The 18,390-nt window shown below is 42.0% G+C and overlaps 1 protein-coding gene across 2 annotated transcripts; it reads right to left on the reverse strand.

Moving 5' to 3' along the window:
- Positions 1–2,897: 2,897 nt before the first annotated feature.
- Positions 2,898–13,025, reverse strand: GORAB (golgin, RAB6 interacting). 2 transcript variants are annotated; one of them, XM_070746724.1, is made up of 5 exons: positions 12,621–13,025; positions 10,186–10,444; positions 9,269–9,370; positions 7,454–7,594; positions 2,898–4,472 (listed from the first exon to the last, which is right to left on the reverse strand). In XM_070746724.1, the coding sequence occupies exons 1-5, from the start codon at positions 12,883–12,885 to the stop codon at positions 4,115–4,117; spliced, it is 1,125 nt and encodes a 374-aa protein (XP_070602825.1). In that variant the 5' UTR covers positions 12,886–13,025; the 3' UTR covers positions 2,898–4,114. The 2 variants fall into 2 exon arrangements, with proteins under 2 accessions (XP_070602825.1, XP_070602824.1); XM_070746723.1 differs by lacking the exon at positions 7,454–7,594 and having other exon boundaries at positions 12,621–12,967.
- Between the last annotated feature and the right edge of the window lie 5,365 nt (positions 13,026–18,390).

Genomic DNA, 18,390 nt, shown 5'->3' on the forward strand with positions numbered 1-18,390 from the left:
TCTCCCCCACCTGCCCGGGCCGCCGGTGTCGCCGCCGGCTTGTCTTCCATGTAGTGACCGCTATCTGTGCGGTCGCCACCCCCGGCCCGAGAAAGGTGAGTTGCATTGAACCACAAGTCTGGGACGACCACGTCCCATGGAAGTGTGCGATCGAAGGCCACGTGCATCCTAAAAGCTTCATCATATTGGCGCCAAACCGTGCCCTTGTACTCAAAATGAGCACATGCGATAAGGTCAATGTATTTGAGCATAGAGGCAGCCCGAGTGGGCTCCCTCTGTATGACCACAGATGCGTAGGTTAGATATGCATACAGCCATGAGCTGAAGCACCTGCTAACCCTGACCTTCTTGGGTTTGTCTGCCTTAGCCTCATCCTCTTTCTCTTTCTTAGGGACTTCCCTGTTAAGGATGGAGAAGAGATCCACGTACTCTCCCCTCCAAATCCGCTCTCTGACAGTGGGATGAAGGTGAAAACCCAAAGGCATGGCGGGTAACCCCCACGGAATGGCCATTGCCCTTACTGACGCTAAGGGGTCTATCACCATGGAAACCCCCACAGACCCCTCACCTGGCCCTGTCGAGGGCATTGAAGCCGTCGAAGGGGCATGGGCCACCGCAGTAGCAGTGGGAGAAGTCCACACCTGGCTGCAGGAGAGGGCAGAACTACCCATGGTGTTGACCCCACTCCCTAAACCCGGTGGCACAAGGGCCTGCCCGGTCAGAGGGAGGGGCGGTGTGAGTGTTGGGTGCTGTGCAGTCTCACCTGCCCCCAAAGGGGTAGAAGTCATTCACAAAGACCCAACTCCTGCTGGGCCAGGCGTCGCTGCCATCTGCCAGGTCTGGGCCGCTGGTTCACCTGGTGGCCTGCCCAAGGCCGCTGGAGCTGATGGGATGGTGCCCCCAGGTCCATACACCGACCTCCAGCGTGCATCCAAGTCATCCTCCTAAGATGGCCGACACCACGAGGCTGCCTCCAAAATGACCGATTGCCAAAGCGAACCCCAGCCGGATGTTCGCTGCTCATCGTCGTCGGGGCGAAAAGGAGGCCCAAAGCCTGCACAGCCCCTTTTATAGGGCTGGCAGGCTCTGCCCTCTGACAACATCATCGGCCTTGGCCGATGATCCAAAATGGCCGGAATCTCGCGAAATCTCGTGAGATCCTGGCATTCAAAATGGCGGCTGCACCGAGGGCCGTGTCTCCCTGGCCCTGCAGCAAATCCGGGCCAGGGGGTGAGTCACCAGCTGCGCATTCTCTTGGTAATGCCTCATAGATCCTCTATGGGTTTCAGGTCAGGCAAGTTTGCTAGCCAATCAAGCACCGTAATCCTACAGTCATTGAACCAGGTTTTGGTGTTTTGGCAGTGTGGGCAGGTGCCAACTCCTGCTGGAAAATTGGGGAGTCAGCATCCCCATAAAGCTCAGCTGTGGAAGGAAGCATGAAGTGCTCCAAAAACTCCCTGTAGATGGCTGCCTTGACCCTGGACTTAATGAAGCACAGTGGACCAACACCAGCAGATAACATGGCTCCCCAAATCAACACAGATTGTGAAATCTTTTGCATCTCATTTGGAAACAAAGGACCCAGAGTGTGGAGGAAGAATGGAGAGGCACACACAGCAAGATGCTTGAAGTCTAGTGTGAAGTTTCCACAGTCTGTTTTGATTTTTAAAGCTTTTCCAGAAGTCCAAAAGAGTGAAGTCAGATCTACCTCAGGAGGCAAGATATTCCAGTGGGCAGGGGCTTGGCCAAGGAGGCTCTTCCTTTTTATCCTGCCAGGTAAAATTATTTGGCTGACAGCCACTGCATTCTGTATCATGTGTAGTTTCCAAATGCTCTTCAAGGGTAGCCCCAATGTAGAGTGCATTGCAGAAATCCAACTGTATGATTGATCAGGAGTGACTGTGCTCAGCGCCTCCCAATCCAGGCAAGGGCATAGTTGGGATGTATCCAGCTATATAGCAAAATATTCATATCCTTCCATATTGTTTTAAAAAAACAACTGTATGATGTGGTCTGCTCTCTGCCTTATCTATATCTAGGTAACACCAGTGCTATGTAAGTTGGCTTCAGGTGCAATTCTAAATGCTAGGTGTCATCTTTAAGGCCTTATTTATTTATTCTATTTTTGTGCCGCCCTTCTCCTTAGACTCAGGGTGGCTTACAACATGTTAGCAATAGCACTTTTTAATAAAGCCAGCATATTGCCCCCACAATCCGGGTCATTTTACCCACCTGGGAAGGATGGAAGGCTGAGTCAACGTTAATGAGATTTGAACCACTGACCTACATATCTAATCAGCTTCAGTGGCCTGCAGTACAGCATTCTACCTGCTGCGCCACCCCGGCTCATCATTGCCTTATATTGCGGGGTGAGTTTACTTGTGGGACTCCCATCCTTGATGTTTTTGTCTGTGCCACTAGATTTGCTAAAGTGGGCAATGTTACATCAGGAAGCCTGCCTACTCTTTCTTGGCCACTCCTTATGGAACAGCTCAACCTTGTTGGCCATCAAGAATGTCTTCAAGATCTGACATTTTCCCAAGAAAGTATATCTAGGGAAGTCCTTTTAATTGAGTTGCGTATTCTATTTGTTGTTCCACACCTATTAAAAGTTGAGGGGTTCTATGAGCATGCCACCTTTCTTAGTTTCAGAATCTTTTTTATGCTTCATCTCTATCAACACTGGATTCACTTAGTATACATAGTACTTACTTCTTCATTAAATAACCGAATGCACAGGCAAGGGTGTATTTATTTGATCTGGAAAGATTTTGATGGCCTAGGGTTTTATTCATTTAAAACTATCTAGAATGCAAAGTAACTGCTACTGAAACCTGTAGTATTTTCTTTACAATTCTTAATCACGTTTTCATTTTTAAAAACAAGAATAACAACAATTTTCTATGAAATCATTTTATTTTAGTGCATGTGATAGTTTTTGATTTCACTCAGAAGTTCAATAATTGCATAACAGGGCAATACAATAAAAACCCCATTTTAAAAAATGGGAATGATAAGCGCTTAAACAATACATGGATGGTAGAGAAACATACAAAGATGAGTAAAATTAAAAGGGGAAATAATGAATTCACCAGAGAATCTTGAAATCCAAATATGATTTTCAAAGGGTTTTGTTTCTTATTTACTGAACGTTTATTTATTCTTCAATTAATATTTAAAATATTAGAAGGTATTTCCTCTTTTATTTCTCAGTCCTTAGTTTTAGTCCACCTAACATATTTATTAACAGCCCAACCAGAATCACTAACAAGGGTAGAAAATGTTTGGAAGTTGCAGGAATCAGATTTTCTCCTGATTTACTCAGCCATGTTTTTATATATTCCTTTATAAGTATTGACAAATGAATTACTTAATAGAGGAGTGTGTCTAAGCCAATAAAGTAGGATTTAGTGAGAATTTCATATAAGATATACACAACTCCTTACTCCTACTAGCATAGTATTTTGAACTTTAAATATTATGTAGGTAACATTACCCTTTCCCCTTCATAAGGGATCACATCCAGGTTTCTCAGTGAAAAGGAAGAAGGTAGAGATGGAAGAAATCATTTGTATATATCTGTGATGATGAACCTATGGCATGCGTGCCGGAGGTGGCACACAGAACCCTCTCTGCTGGCATGCACGCCATTGCCCCAGGTCAGATTTCTGTGGCTTTTCTTTTGTGAGCGTCTGTTTTCCTGCAAACACCAAAACAGAAGCTCACGAGAAAAAAATATCTTACTTCTTGCTGTACCCCACCTCCCACTGGCCATCTGGTCTTTGGATCTCTGCTGCGCATGTGCACACATCTTTCAGTTTGGGCATGCATGTATGAAGTTTGAGGACTCAGCCTCTACAAGGTTATAGATCACTGATATATATAATACACTTTCATATGCACATGCGCACACACACACACACACACACAGATGCACACAGATAATAATACAGACTAGAAAACAGCACAAATTCAGAGGCTTCTTGTCATTATATGCCAGTGCTTCTTATTACTCAAATATAAAAATAATGTTATGGGACATGTTCTGGATGAATCACAATTTCTTTCAGAAACAGAATTTGCTGTGTGACTTTGGTCATCTGTATGGGAACTTCTAAGTTGCTCCATTAATGTTTGTAAGGTTTTCATTTTCATGTTCTTTACTCAAAGTCTGAGAATCTGTACATTGCACATCAACCTGAGCTAGCTTTTGTGTCTCAATCTCTTGACTTCTAGCTTCTGTTTCCTGCTGTTGCAACATTTGCTCTACTTCAATCTCCAGTTCCAGGTTCTCTTCATCAGCTTCTACTTCCAGCTCTTTCATCAACTCCTCCAATTTCTTTGCCTTTCGGAGTTCATTTTGCTGTATGATTGTGCTCAAGTGCTCTGCAAGTTGTTCTTTAACGTCTGTTTTCTTTTGGAGATCCAGTTTTGCAGCCACATACTCTAATTCTGCTTTTTCATAACGCTTCCTGAAAAAAATAATTTAGTTGTCGTTTTTTTGCAGGGGTTATTCTAACAAAGTTGTAAAAAGGCTTACATCAAGTTAATAGCAAATCTAACCGAGGAAAAGCCAATAGTAGCAGGGATGTGATAGTGGGATATCCATTGAGCTTCAGTAGAAGACTTGTACTTTTAAAAGTCTGACATCCTTTCAGCTACTCTCAGTCAAAGCAACCCTGAATGGCTACTGAAATGTAGAAAGTGCTAGCAAGGCCAGACTTTTGTATTGATATTGCTGCAATTAACATACTCCATTCCTTATTTGCTTGCTTGCTTGCTTGCTTGCTTGCTGTATCTCTTACTGGAAGCCTTTTTTAAAATGGCAGTTAACATATTGCTAATTTATTATTATTATTATTATTATTATTATTATTATTATTATTATTATTATTATTATTATTAATTAGATTTGTATGCCGCCCCTTTCTGTAGACTCGGGGCAGCTCACAACACAATAAAAACAGTTTATAACAAATCTAATAATTTACAATTTTAAATATTAAAAAAACCCATTATTAAACAGACATACACACAAGCATACCATACATAAATTGTATAAATTGTATAGGCCCGGGGGAGATATCTCAGTTCCCCCATGCCTGACGAAAAAGGTGGGTTTTAAGGAGTTTGCGAAAGGCGAGGAGGGTAGGGGCAGTTCTAATCTCGGGGGGAGCTGGTTCCAGAGAGTCGGGGCCGCCACAGAGAAGGCTCTTCCCCTGGGGCCCGCCAACTGACATTGTTTAGTTGACGGGACCCGGAGAAGGCCCACTCTGTGGGACCTAATCGGTCGCTGGGATTCGTGCGGCAGAAGGCAATCTCGGAGATATTCTGGTCCGATGCCATGAAGGGCTTTAAAGGTCATAACCAACACTTTGAATTGTGACTGGAAATTGATCGGCAGCCAATGCAGACTGCGGAATGTTGGTGAAACATGGGCATACCTGGGTAAGCCCATGACTGCTCTCGCAGCTGCATTCTGCACGATCTGAAGTTTCCGAACACTTTTCAAAGGTAGCCCCATGTAGAGAGCATTACAGTAGTCGAACCTCGAGGTGATGAGGGTATGAGTGACAGTGAGTAGTGAGTCCCGGTCCAAATAGGGCCGCAACTGGTGCACCAGGCGAACCTGGGCAAACGCCTCCCTCGCCACAGCTGAAAGATGGTTCTCTAATGTGAGCTGTGGATCGAGGAGGATGCCCAAGTTGCGGACCCTCTCTGAGGGGATCAATAATTCCCCCCCCCCCCCGGGTGATGGACGGGCAGGTGGGATTGTCCTTGGGAGGCAAAACCCACAACCACTCCGTCTTATCAGGGTTGAGTTTGAGTCTGTTGGCACCCATCCAGGCCCCAACAGCCTCCAGACACCGGCACATCACTTCCACTGCTTCGTTGATTGGACATGGGGTGGAGATGTAAAGCTGGGTATCATCAGCGTACTGATGATACCTCACCCCATGCCCTTGGATGATCTCACCCAGCGGTTTCATGTAGATATTGAATAGCAGGGGGGAGAGGACCGATCCCTGAGGCACCCCACAAGGGAGAGACCTCGGGGTCGACCTCTGGCCCCCCACTAACACTGACTGCGACCGACCGGAGAGGTAGGAGGAGAACCACTGAAGAACAGTGCCTCCCACTCCCAACCCCTCCAGCCGGCGCAGAAGGATACCATGGTCGATGGTATCGAAAGCCGCTAGAGATCAAGAAGCACCAGGACAGAGGATAAACCCCTGTCCCGGGCCTGCCAAAGATCATCCATCAACGCAACCAAAGCAGTTTCCGTGCTGTAACCGGGCCTGAAACCCGACTGCTGGGGACCTAGATAATCGGCTTCTTCCAAGGACCGCTGGAGCTGGAGTGCCACCACCTTCTCAACAACCTTTCCCATAAAGGGAAGGTTGGAGACTGGACGATAGTTATTAAGTACGGCTGGGTCCAGGGAAGGCTTCTTGAGGAGGGGGCGCACAAGCGCCTCTTTATAGGGTGTTGGAAAGGATCCCCTCCCCAAGGAAGCGTTGACAATCTCCTGGACCCAGCTCCGCGTCACCTCCCTGCTGGCCAAAACCAGCCAGGAGGGACACGGATCCAGTAAACAGGTGGCGGAACTCACAGATCCAATGGCCTTGTCCACTTCATCAGGTGTCACCAAATCAAACTCTTCCCAGACAGGTGGACAAGCACTGGTGGACAAGTACAGGTGGACAGGTGGACAAGTACTCTTCCCAGGCAGGTGGACAAGTTTTAATACATAAAAATCTAAACATATTCAAAATTAGTCATACTTTAGTGCTACAATTATCACAGAGAGTAACTGAAACATTTCATCATCTATTGAATAATTTTAAAAGTCCCAATTTCAGCCATAATGCAAATAAAATAGACTTGTGACTAACACACCTGGTCTCTTCAATTTTGGTTATTTTTCATTGGACAGTAAGGCATTATGTCATTTTTTTCAAACTGCTTGTGCCCAGAGGGTATACTAGCAAAATGTAACAATAGGGCAGAGCTAATGAGCGCATATATATATATATATATATATATATATATATATATATATATGTAGATTGTTCTGAGTTCGGGTTTTGCCCTGTGTAATATTTTGCATGTCTATGCGACGTTTCGGCGAAATCACATTCACCATCATCAGGCTGAAGTTCCAATCTTTGGAACTTCAGCCTGATGATGGTGAATGTGATTTCGCCGAAACGTCGCATAGACATGCAAAATATTACACAGGGCAAAACCCGAACTCAGAACAATCTACATACATATACCCGTGAAAATTTACGAAAACAAATATATATACACACACACACACACACACACACACACACACACACTGTATTTTTGGTAAGAAAATGCTGTAATTTAAGATAGTCAAACAATATCACTCTTAGGAAGCAAAATACTAATAAGTGGACATTATTCCTCAACTGTTAGTCCTTACCGAGCACATGAATACTCCAAGCTTGCCTGGTCAATCCTATTTCTCAATATCCCAATATCTGCAGATACCATGTCGTCTAAAGCTTGGAGTTGCTTTTGAATCCGTTTTAATTTAACTGTTTCAGCCTGAGTTCTTTTAGATCTGGGGAAGAAACAGATAAATGCATTTAACCTGTACAGGGGTACCTCTACTTAAGAACTTAATTCGTTCTGTGACCAGGTTCCTAAGTAGAAACGTTCTTAAGTAGAAGCAATTTTTCCCATAGGAATCAATGTAAAAGCAAATAATGCGTGCAAACCCATTAGGAAAGAAATAAAAGCTCGGAATTTGGGTGTGAGGAGGAGGAAGAAGAGGAGGAGGAGGAGACTTGCTGCCGAAGGAAGAAGGTGAGGTGAGGGGAATCAAAAAAATCCAAAACTTTAAGGCTTAAAAAAAAAAAAAGAGGGACTCTAAGGCGACGAGGAGCACACGCCTCCAATGCACCCAGCGTGAAGCTGCCTCCCATACACTGGCTGCTGCTGCTGTTACCTGCTGCCTCTTCCTTCCCATGCTGAAGGGCTCCCCTCTCCTCTCGCTCGCTTTGTAGCCGGCGCCTTTCCTTCACTGTGGTGACTCCTCGGCTACCCAGAGCGAAGGGAGCGTTTCTTTTCTCTGGGCTCTGGACTGCCAAAGCCTCCTTAAGCACCCCCAAAAGGCTCCTCTGGCAGCCCAGAAAAGCCCGAGATGGCCGGGATAAAAGGGGGAATGGCAGGAAACAGGCCAGGCCTTCGTGCCGCTCTCAAATTTTCTGGGAAATTTTTCCGGGCTTGGGTGCTTAAGTAGAAATTAGTTCTTAAGTAGAGGCAAAAAAATCTTGAACACCCAGTGCTTATCTAGAAAAATTCATAAGTAGAGGCATTCTTAAGTAGAGGTACCACTGTACTTATAAACAACTCTGCTTTTCAATAGAAGATACAGTTGCCTGATAAAGTCAGTCAAATTTTTTGTTTGTTCTTTTATAGCAAATTACAAAAGCAGATTTTATTTTCCAGAGAGGGGAGAGAGATTCCCAAGAAACTCTATTTTTTTCCCCTAATAAAAGCTTGAGCTATAGAAGAACATTAAATAATAAATAAAAATTGTGCTTAAAAGACATCAGTTTAGCAAGTTTCATATTCCCTGCCGAATCATATACTTGCTTCTAACAAATCAATTTAAAATATGAGAAAAGCTTTACAAGCATCTGAAACTCAAAATTGGAAAACTAAGTATCATGCTTGAAACTACAATTCCAGCACTCATGGAATAGCATTATAAATTCCCAACAGCTTCCATTTACGCTGCATCATTCTCCTAATCAAGGCCACATATCCATTTGCAAGAATAATAGCAGCTAGCAATTTTCAAACTAGATTTTAAGGGTAACTTTGAGAAAGGAAACCTGTTGCATTTTAGATGTTTTGAATGAGAACTCGTGCCATCATTTGCCATTGCCTATGGTGGTTAGGACTCATGGTAAAACGTCTCAAAATACATGAACAAAAACAATTTGATGACCCCTTATGAAACTAATGGAATTATATCTTCAAATGTCTTTATCTAATTTACATCCTACTTTGAATGCAGCTAACTACCTGGGCAGCTAACTTTTTAAAAATATATATAAAAATAATTATACAGTAATTTAAAGTTAAGAATATTCAAATAAAACCTTGACAAGACTTTCAATTTCTATCATATTTAAAGAACGGCTGCAAAATAGAATGAAGCAGACTTAATTAACTAATATATAATACAAATTTTGCACTGTGTTTTTCCAGCTATAAGACTCCATACCTTTCAGCAATGGCTTTAGCAAGGAAAGCCTTCTTGCGTTTATTTTTTTCTTCCATCAGTTTCTGCTCTTCTTGAAGGATTTCCCACCGAGACCTCTCCTGCCTGAATAACAACAAAATAAAAAAAATCAATAAATAATTCTATTCCTTTGTCTCTTATTTATCAAATGTACATGGCCACCCATCTCACAAGAAACTCTGGGCAAAATACAGCAAATTTCTTAAATTAGTCTTTGTAATAAATAACTGACTATGTATGTCATATTTTTTTCAACATTCCCAAGAATTTTCAAATCCCAAGAAACTTGGGAAATACTAAACCTAGATTCAAAGTCAGGTCTCTTAGACATGCTTCAGATCTGTTATTCTCCCTAAGGATTCCTTATTTTCTCAAGAAGGGTACATGATCAAATAGGAGAAGTGTTACAGTCTTCGGAGAGGGGCAGAATACAAGTCTAATAAATTAAATCCAAAAGACAGAAAATCTATAAATTATACATATTAGGGTCCTGAGAGTAATCTTAAACAGAAGTAGCACATAGCTTCATACTTCTGAATATGATTTCCATGGATTTCTATCAATATGCCCATTCTGCAAATGAGGAAGGACCTTCCAAGGTCAAACTAAAACCTCAGGAAAGATCATTTACAGCAATCACAGAATAATTATTCCTAGTTGACAAAGTCTTGACTAGTTAATGATAAGTCTACAGAGGCAGGCGGCCTGATATTACAGAAAATATACAATTGATCAGGTTTTACACTGTAGGCAAAACATTCCAAAGCAAAAAGAAAAAGTTTAGAAAGGCCTTGTTACCTAATGCCCTAAAACCATTGAAAAAATATGTGTATGTCAAATCTCCAATTAACTTATCAGGGATGGTAACATTATTGTAAGGTTAACACAGACTTACTAACAATTCCATTTTCTTTTTCACAAGCTGATGACTTGTTGCTGCAGTTGGGTCACTATTACATGATTGTTTAAGTTCAACTTCCACCTGTTGATTTCTGGCCTCCTGTTTCTCAGCCTTCTCCAGGGGTGATAATGCTGCTCCATCTGGCAATTCCAATATTTTTTCTATCTTTTGAGGAGCTTTTTTCTGCTGCAAACATTGGCGGCTTTTATTTATAGAAGGCCCTTGATTTTGTTTTTTGAACGGGGGTCCTGGCAGATCTAAATAGCACAAATAGGTAGATGTTAGTTTTACACAGCTGAAAAAAAATCACTTTTGCAAAGAAAGCAAATAATAGAAAAACATGTGAGATCATATGTACTGAGTTTAGCCTTCATAAACATTATTTAAGTACTTTAAGTTGCCATGGTATTAACTGATATTTAAAAGTTGTAAACAAACTATTGGCACAAAATATTAAGAAATACATTTCTGCAGCTCCTGCTAAGATTACAAATAGTACATATTTGCAATATATGGTAACCTTTCTTTAAGTCATTTGTTACCATACTTTCATATATCTATGAGAAGAGAGTATTTCTACACAAATAGCAGAACTTTTGCATTTTTATTCAAAAGAACTGAGATTTACAGGCCAGCACTAATTTTGGAAGTATTTTTTGAACAGCATATAGGGCAACAGCTTTTCTTTTTAAAATTAGTGTCAGTAAAGAACCTGGGATGGTAAATCAGGTACTGGTCCTTTGCATCTTCACTTCACTTCCCACCTCTGCCCAAATAACAATACCAGTATTTTCCCCTGAACATTAGCCATAAAAATTCAGGCTTATGTCTAAGTTGGGAGTCAAAAACTATGCAGAGACTAGCAAGTTCTCTATCTTGCCACTTTCCGTTGGGGAAAAATAATCTTTTATTTTGTCATGTACATATTGGTAGTATATATAGATATAACACTGTTTATATACATGAGATGAGTACTAAAAAGAGGGAAACATTAGGACTGGGATGGTAGGCCCTCTAGTGCACTTATGCACAACCTCTTAGAAATTGAGTGAGGTCAACAGTGGGTAGTCTAAGGGTAAAGTTCTGGGGGTTTGGTGATGAAATTATTACAGTATTGTAGCTTCCTTGCTGATATGGGTAGTTTGTTTTTCTTGGTTATGGTGGTTACTAGTGGTATGTGTAGCCTGATCATTCTTTTGACTTCCAGCAAGATGTTATAGAGCTCATCAGCAGTGTTACAGTCAGAGAATAGAGTTTGGCAGTCAAGAGTTGAGGTCAGCATCTATGAGTTCATAGTTGGCTTTTTAAAAGTTGTACTTAGGTGTCCCATTATTAAGGTGATTCTTGCAATGGTGTAGATTAAGGCTGAAGTCTATCATGCTGTGGTTGCTGTTGGAAAAGGGTTCTTTTATTTGTAGTCCATAAATTGCATTTTTGCTGCTGCAGAATATGAGGTTGAGGCAGTTGTTAAGTCTAATATTGTTCCGTTACTAGTTGGTTGATTCTTTGTTTTTTCCAGGAAAATTGTTGCCTCACCTAAGATTAAGATTGGCAGATGACGGAAAAGCTTGCAAGGTTCCAGAGACTGTCAAATTCTGGTTTCTTAAATTGGGTTTGGTCTGGGAGATTATTTAGGCCTTGGATAAATAGCCACTAAGGTGTTCAATTCTACTCTGCCAAGGCTCATTCTCATCTATAAATTGAAGCTCACTCTCATCCATAAATCCCCTCACCCTCTTTTAAGACTTTTGAGGATCTGGTAGGGGAAAATTAATATTCTAAATACCGGCTTCCTTGTATAAAGCTTTACAAACGATTCAAGAGAATAGTTCTCCCTGTATTATGCCATTTATTTACGGCAGTGTTTCCCAACCCTGGCAACTTGAAGATATCTGGACTTCAACTCCCAGAATTCTCCAGCCAGCATTGGGAAACACTGATTTACGGTATTAGATTTATACCCCACCTTTATTCTGAAGGCGCACGCCACAACTCATAAAGCGAGCTGAGCAGAGAGTACAATCGACCCAAAGGAACCCAGCCCCTGTGCCTAAAGGAGGACTAGCATTTATGGCCTCTCGGATTTCTAATGCAGCATCTTAACCAAACCGCTCGGTAATGCAAGCTCTCCTGCGGCAGATAAATCCAGGAATCTCCTAGTCCATCCTTGCTTTCTCTACAAACCGCCCGACGCATTTTCTCTTAGTGAAGGCTAAGGAAGGGGCTCTTATTCCCACTCTGGCAGACCCCGAGGCCTATGCGGTCTCGCGCGTCCCCCCCACCCCGGGGAGATGACGTCAGAAGAGAGGACCCGAGGAGCTGCTTTGGGATCCCGGGAATCGCAGCCGGTCCGGTCTCCGCCAATCCCAGCAGCCCACGCCGCTCCTCGCTTCCACCAGTGCTGCTGCTAACATTTTTCCTCGCTGGGGTTACCTTTGCGATGCCCCTGAAGCTGCCGAAGCTCCCGCTCCGAGAATCCGGCCCAGCCCCCTGCCATAGTGCCTCCTCTTAGCCTACTCCACCTTCCGCTGCCACGTCTCCAAAATCCGCCCCCTTTCTTGGGAAAATCCGGCCTTCCTTCAGGCCTCGCGCGGTTTGCTTCAGCGTATGTACACGTGCAGCCATGGAAACGAAAGGCAGCTCTACTGAAGCGGCCTCGCCTGGTTTGGGTGGGGCGCCGTAATATTCTCTGCTTCATCCCCGAGGCAGCGATGTCTGAGTCACCGAACGGGGAGCGCTTGAGTCGGCAAAGGGTAGCGTTGAGTGCGCAGCGGTGGAGCGCAACCCGGTCGCTTCTAAACTCTGGTTGGGGACGCTAGTTTGTGGGTCTCATTAAGTACGTGAGCTTGCAAATGCCGAGGTAAAGAGGGCTCCTTAGCAAGGGCCTCCAACCTTGACAGCTTTAAGATTTGTGTACTTCTTTTCCCAGAATTCCTCAGCCAGCAAAGCTGAGAAATTCTGAGCAAAGCTGGCTGAGGAATTCTGGGAGTTGAAGTCCACAAGTCTTAAAGTTGGCAAGGTTGGAGACCCCTGACAGGAGCATGTTTACGTGGTCCATTTACAGAATAAGTATACTGAATTGTCCACACCATAGTTCCCTCTAAGCTGAGCAGTGAGCAATCGCTCACTTAAAATTCATCATCAACTCAGAGTTTTCCAAACCTGCCCAGAATCCGAGAGGGAAAGAGTGAGAGGGAAGGAGAGAGAGAGGAAGAGAGAGAAACAGATAGAAAAAAGAGAGGAAGGAAAAGAGGAAGAAAAAGAATGGGAGTAAGGAAGAGAGAAAGAAAATCAAAATCTAGTTTGAAACTAGCTCAACTATTTAAGTGGCATTTTGATATTGATAGAGTTGCCCTATTATGAGCTCACTGTTATAGACACACAGTACAGTATTTTATTTTGAAATTCTCTGAGGCAAAACAGGGCGGTTTTTTCGTTTGTTTGTTTGTTTGTTTGTTTATTTATTATTTCTGTGCCGCCCAGTCCCAAAGGGACTGCCGCTCAGACACTATACTTTTCCGCCCACCCACCCAAAAAATTAGAGGGAACACTGGTCCACACTGCTTTCCTTCAGTTCCATTTGCTACCAAGGCAACTAGTAGTTGTGTCATGTTGAACATAAATAGTTGTTCTGGAAGAAGAAATGTTTATTTGTTTATTTGTCAAAACGTGTATAAGGTAGTCGGTATTGGTATACTGTAAACATAAACAAAAGCAAAGTAGGTACAGGTAAATTTGGACCATAGGACGGTAGGCACAGTGGTGCACTTATGCATGCCCCTTACAGGCCTCTTAGAAACAGGAAGAGGTCGACTATAGACAGTCTAAGGCAGTGTTTCCCAACCTTGGCAACTTGAAGATATTTGGACTTCAACTCCCAGAATTCCCCAGCCAGCGAATGAATTCTGGGAGTTGAAGTCCAAATATCTTCAAGTTGCCAAGATTGGGAAACACTGGTCTAAGGTTAAAGTTTTGGGGTTTGGGGAAGAAACCAGAGTTGGGTAGTACATTCCAGGCATTGACAACTCTGTTGCTGAAGTCTGCAGTCGAGTTTCAGGAAGTCCCAGGAAGTGGCTGCTTGTACTGGATCGAAGAAGAATTTTAAATAAACCCTGAGGGACTGATGTGTAAAATGGTTGGAAGGGGAAAGTCCCACCAAGATCTGTGCTGTACAAAGCACCAAACATTGAGGTGCAATAAAGAAACATAGCAGCTATGACAGGTGCCCTATTGGACTGCAGCTTGAAACCTTGGCATGTTATGCTGCAAAATGCCATTTGGGCTGAACTTCAGCTTCCATCATTACTGAGCTATGGTGGTGCAGTGGTTAGAATGCTGTACTGCAGGCTGCTTCAGTTTGGCAGATTGAATCTCCCCGGGGCTCAAGGTTGACTCAGACTTCCAACCTTACAAGGTCGATAAAATGAGGACCTTGATTGTCTGGGACAATATGCTGACTTTGAAAACTGCTTAGAGGGGGCTGTAAAACCTTATAAGTCTGCTTGCTATTGCTTTTATTATGCATTAAAATAGGTCAAGGTGGTTTGGTGGCATCAAGGATAGAACATTCAAAGTTGCTGCATTATTTTACCTCTCTGTAATTTAAATTAATGTTATTTCTGAACTCACTAAATATAAAATAGATTTGTTTTGAATATCAGTTGGAATTCTGCCATAAATGGAAGTCATCAGTCCTTCCTTCTTTCCTCCCTCTTATATCCACACATAGAATCAGTTTATTGAAGAATATTTATCTGTCTTCTGCTTCATTTTGTACATATGGTGTAAACTTTCCCATTACTGTATTCCAGATGCTAACTTATTTCCAACTTTAGCAGTTCTTTCTGATATAATTAGTATGGTGTCTTTAGGTGCTGCAATGTACCATATTCAACTTCTGCTTTCTCTGCATTTCTGGTTGGAATATAGACTTGGAACACCATACAGTATGACTGAGTGACTTGACTTGGATTCAAATTCAAATTGTTTTATCATTTTTAGATTTTGATACACCTTTGCTAAAAATTATGCTATAAGTCTATTTCTTGATAGACTTCTGAAGTTGATTGACATTTCTAGTGGACTGTATTCAGTCTGAACTGAACTGTCTGTGACTAGTCATGAATTCTTTTGAAAGAATACACTCCCAGTGGTACAGCTCACAATGTCATTAGGATGTGAAAGTGCCTTCATCACTACAAGGTCAGGATCTATGAAGGGGACATTAAAGTAGAGGTAATTTATTTCTAAAGATGCAGCGCGTTGAACTGGAAGCAATCATCTCAGAGCAAAAGTGGATTTACTTTGAAGGAGACACATATCATGTGGTATGAGATGCCAAGTTAAATATATTGCAGGTCCACACAATTATAACTTAAGATAGCAATGCAAAACTATAAATACTTGTGTATTTAGCCTGATTCTGAATGCTCGGAAGTAAGCCTGACTGAGGTGGCTTCAATTCTGTGAACCTTCAAATTTCCCTCACCCTCTCATCAACCTGTAAAAGATCAAGCTGTTACAATAATCCGGGAGCTATAGCATAACTAATACTGCTTATGCTGCAGTGTGAATCTTAATCATATGCCATCATGCCCTTCACAGTTACACACTTGTCAAATCTGTAAAGGATTAGCAGAGGCACTAAAGTTCTGCCATTTTAGAGACCTTTGAGGAATATTCATAACTGAATGACCATGTATAATCCCTGAGATTTATCTCTGAAACATTTTAACAGCTTCTGCATGACTAACACAACCCATATGTACATTTACAATACTTATCCTCAACAGAGAAAGAAGGTTCTGGCAGTCACACTCAATATCCTAATTACATGGTGGATATATGTTTACTTGGAAATAAGGCCAATTGATTGCTTAGAATTGTAGGTTTTCAGCTATACAATATGTATCTACTTAGAAAAACAGCCTGTTTATACTTTGCAGGGTTTTACTGTCAGATGAGCACAGTCTCAAAATGATTTGACTGTTTCTGTTTCTAATTATTTATCTGACTGCAGATTATATTGATAAATTGATTGAGTTGAATACTGATCCTGTCCTAAAATAACAATATAATATAATATGTATTGTGCTAGGTTTATTGGTTGTTTTTCTGTTAATTTTCTGGGATAGTTTATGAACTGTATTTTTGTATGTGTGCTCTGAGAAACATCAACTGTAGATTTGTTCATAGAAACATAGAAACATAGAAGTCTGACGGCAGAAAAAGACCTCATGGTCCATCTAGTCTGCCCTTATACTATTTTCTGTATTTTATCTTAGGATGGATATATGTTTATCCCAGGCATGTTTAAATTCAGTTACTGTGGATTTATCTACCACATCTGCTGGAAGTTTGTTCCAAGGATCTACTACTCTTTCAGTAAAATAATATTTTCTCATGTTGCTTTTGATCTTTCCCCCAACTAACTTCAGATTGTGTCCCCTTGTTCTTGTGTTCACTTTCCTATTAAAAACACTTCCCTCCTGGACCTTATTTAACCCTTTAATATATTTAAATGTTTCGATCATGTCCCCCCTTTTCCTTCTGTCCTCCAGACTATACAGATTGAGTTCATTAAGTCTTTCCTGATACGTTTTATGCTTAAGACCTTCCACCATTCTTGTAGCCCGTCTTTGGACCCGTTCAATTTTGTCAATATCTTTTTGTAGGTGAGGTCTCCAGAACTGAACACAGTATTCCAAATGTGGTCTCACCAGCATTCTATATAGTGGGATCATAATCTCCCTCTTCCTGCTTGTTATACCTCTAGCTATGCAGCCAAGCATCCTACTTGCTTTCCCTACCGCCTGACTGCACTGTTCACCCATTTTGAGACTGTCAGAAATCACTACCCCTAAATCCTTTTCTTTTGAAGTATTTGCCAACACTGAACTGCCAATACAATACTCAGATTGAGGATTCCTTTTCCCCAAGTGCATTATTTTACATTTGGAAACATTAAACTGCAGTTTCCATTGCTTAGACCATTTATCTAGTAAAGCTAAACCATTTACCATATTACAGACGCCTCCAGGAATATCAACCCTATTGCACACTTTAGAGTCATCGGCAAATAGGCAAACCTTCCCTACCAAACCTTCCCCTATGTCACTCACAAATATATTAAAAAGAATAGGACCCAGAACAGATCCTTGTGGCACACCGCTTGTAACCTGACTCTGCTCAGAATACTCGCCATTAACAATAACTCTCTGATGTCTACGCTTCAGCCAGCTGCAAATCCATTGAACTATCCACATAGTTCACATGCACATGGTAAAGAAAAAATGTTGTACTTGACATATTATTGCATTCTAACTTGTCTGTAAATGGTGAGGGACAAAGACAGTGGTTCAGCAGCAAAGAGCCTCTTTCTCTTATTTCTGTTATTGTTCAGCTATTTCTGATTGTTGTGTCTTAATGATAATTTACCAGCATTGTCTGTCAGTAATTGTCTTTTTCTGTTTATGTGAGCTCATGATCATGTCATCTGTGATAATATATTTGCATCTGCTGTTCTATTGACCTCTTTCTTTAGTTGCATTTGATTTTTCCTTGGATCAAGATTTTCTTCAATGCCTTTTGCGTTCTTATTTAAATATCCAAATATTGAAGCTTTATTAGTGCTTCCAGTAAATAATTTGGTTTTACTTTATCTTATATACAATTATCTTTTGTCCTTACAGTCCAAGATATTCTAAATATTTAATTCAAAGACCTCAAATTTCCTTTGTTCAGCTTTTCTAGTAGTCCAGCTTCCATATCCATATTGTTAAAACTAGGAAACTATGGCTATTGGTCTAGATCAGTGATGGTGAACCTTTTTTCCCTCCGGTGCCAAAATAGTGCATGTGTGCGCTATTGCACGTGTGTGTGTGCCCACCCCCATATTCAATGCTCCCCATGTGCCTCCGCTCCCCCATTTTCTGACTTCCGATAGGCAGGGTAGGCCCATTTTTCACTCTCCCCAGGCACTAGAGGCTTTCTTGGAGCTTGGGGAGGGCAAAGATGCCCTTCCCTGGCCCTCTGGAAGCCAAAAATGTCCTCTCAGAGCTTCTGTGCAAACCAAAAATCAGCTGGCAGGCATCCACGTGCGCCCTGGAGCTGAGCTAGGGTAACGCCTCGCGTGCCAGCAGATATGGTTACGCATGCCATAGGTTTGCCATCATGGGCCTGGACAATATATAATTTTCTGTCA

Source organism: Erythrolamprus reginae, chromosome 3 (genome assembly GCF_031021105.1).
Source record: "Erythrolamprus reginae isolate rEryReg1 chromosome 3, rEryReg1.hap1, whole genome shotgun sequence".
In the NCBI taxonomy this organism is placed as follows: Eukaryota; Metazoa; Chordata; class Lepidosauria; order Squamata; family Dipsadidae; genus Erythrolamprus; species Erythrolamprus reginae.